The following is a 2,500-nucleotide window of genomic DNA, read 5'->3' as shown; positions in this document are numbered from 1 at the left end:
TATATATATATATATATATATATATATATATATATATATATATATATATATGTATGTATGTATGTATGTATACATATATACATATACATATATGTACAAATGTATGTATATACATGCCTGTCTTTTTGTACGTTTTATAACTGAATTAATTTCCTTACTTTCTTGCGATCTCCGTTCTGATTATTTCTATGTCAATTTGAATCATTTATCATATTTTTTATTCAAACAAAATTCAATTACTTTATCTGGAATATCTCATAAGGTGCACACATATTTTGTATCAACAACGAACGAAAAAATACAATGAGATAAGCCCGAGAAACGACAATAAATAGATAAATAAAATCCGCGACTCACACAGTAATACCAAAATCGTTCTATAAACGACAGAAGGCATTCAGTTGTCAGCTCCAGAAATTCGTTTAATGGTCGCCTGGAGCCCCTTGACACTTGGGGGATCGAACCCGGCCTTAAGGAATCGGAAGCCAGCGGAATTGGAAACACAGATTCGATTTTGTTTTGGAGATGGGATTCAACAAGTCCTTGGAAGTCTTATTCCCGCGCTTTGGGATCTCGGCCCTTATTGTCTGCTTCCAGGATGTTTATTCGTAGACCTTGTTCCAGATACATTGTATTTTCGAACTATTATCCAGGCTGATAAGTTATAAGTCATGTAAGTTAATATAAGTAATTCCTCGGTGTTGAAAAATATATTCATGTACATCCAGTGGGCGGAGCATGGCCGTTACAAGTTCTTTTTATCGCGTATTAAATCCCCCACAAGTTTAATACAAGATTCATAGCCTTTTCAGTGGAGGCTTTGGCGGACGAATCAATATATCCGACTTTTTATGGTATAGAATATTAAATTCGTGAGCGCGAACGTGTCAGTATTAAGAGTTAAGAGGATAAGCGTTATTGAATCAATCAAATATTTTGTATTTGGTAAAATGGGAGTCAAAACGTGTTCAAAACACGAAACTGAGATATCTATTTGTCTATTTGCGTCGTCAACCAGTCAACAGGCGTGTTTGTTCTGTTTGTTAGAAAACCAAAAAAAAATATGATATAATGTGTATTATCTGAAAATCAATGAAGTATAATGTAATATGAAATAGGATGAAAATTAGTGAGTGAATGAAAAGAATAACCAAAGTAAAATATGAAAATATTCTTCTCTCTACAACACTACAAAAATCAGTACCATGAAATTAATATGTTCAATCGAAATCCAACCCAAAAAAGTAATAATCATGATGCTAAAATGAACAGATAAATGAATATAACTACCATAATCATTCGTAACTTAACCAAAACAGAATAAGAATAATAACAACACTGAAAGTTGAAATAATAATAATAATAATAATAACAAGAGCAACAGGAACAATAACACGAATAACAATAATAATGATAATAATAGGGATAATGATAATAATGATAATAATAATAACATTAATAAAACAACAACAACAACAACAAACAAACTATCCAAATCCCATCCAAACTTCAAAAAGAAAAAGAAAAAGAAAAATTACCTTGTCCATCCATAGCCGGATTTTCGGAATCCTGCGCCCCCTCGCCCTTCATGTCTTCCCCAACGGGCGGCACCGGCTTGGTCCCGAAGAGCGAGGACTTCTCCTCCCTCGTGGCGTTCTTGAAGGGGATGTTGAGGGTGTTCGCCCAGGCCTCCAGGCGCTTGTTGTAGAACATCATGACGATGTAGAGGACGTAGAGGAGGAGCAGGAACACGGACTCGTACCTGTGGGAAGGGGGGCGAGTGAGATAAGATAAGATGAGATAAGATGTTATGTTATAAGATGAGATGAGATAAGATGTTGCTATAATATAAGATGATAAGATATAAGATGAGATAAGATGTTATAAGATAAGATAAGATATAAAATAGAATGAAATATGTTATAAAATGAAATATGTTATAAGATGAGATAACATGTTGTTATATGATAAGATGAGATATGATGAGATAAGATGTGATAAGATAAGATATCTGTCAAATTGGAATACAATGTGTATACAGAATGAAATTCTTTGTGGCTCAGAGCTCACTACTTAAAAACTAAAAAGTAAATAAAATCTAAGTAAAAACATCTAAGAATCCAAGAATGAACACATCAGTCTATCACAAAGTGTTATACATTCATACGACACAACATTAATACACTAATTACACATTATAGAAATGCTGTTTCATGCTCACAATCACAGAATATCATTATTATCAATGAAGGGTTTAGGTTTTTGTGGGGTGGGCGAGGTCGATAGGTAATTTAAGTATTTATAGTTCGTGTAGGGAGGATTTATGGGAAAATGGGGTCCAAAAGTGTGGATACATCATACAAAAAGAATCAAATTTGATTGTATTTAAACACTCACACACACACTTACACTCACACATACTTACACTCGTACACACACACACACACACACACACACACTTACACTCACGCACACACACCGACACACACTCACACACACT

The 2,500-nt window shown here is 33.9% G+C and overlaps 1 protein-coding gene across 3 annotated transcripts in view; it reads right to left on the bottom strand.

Annotated features, from left to right (window-relative positions):
* The window catches only part of LOC113800349 (probable sodium/potassium/calcium exchanger CG1090), a 173,875-nt gene that overhangs the window by 8,185 nt on the left and 163,190 nt on the right, over positions 1-2,500 (bottom strand). For all 3 annotated transcript variants that reach the window (XM_070142369.1, XM_070142370.1, XM_070142371.1), the window contains exon 6: positions 1,539-1,762. In XM_070142369.1, the coding sequence (XP_069998470.1) occupies positions 1,539-1,762 (224 nt within the window). The remainder of the gene's footprint in view (positions 1-1,538; positions 1,763-2,500) is intronic.

Source organism: Penaeus vannamei, chromosome 29 (genome assembly GCF_042767895.1).
Source record: "Penaeus vannamei isolate JL-2024 chromosome 29, ASM4276789v1, whole genome shotgun sequence".
Classification (NCBI taxonomy): Eukaryota; Metazoa; Arthropoda; class Malacostraca; order Decapoda; family Penaeidae; genus Penaeus; species Penaeus vannamei.
This window is presented reverse-complemented; position numbering and strand designations above follow the sequence as displayed.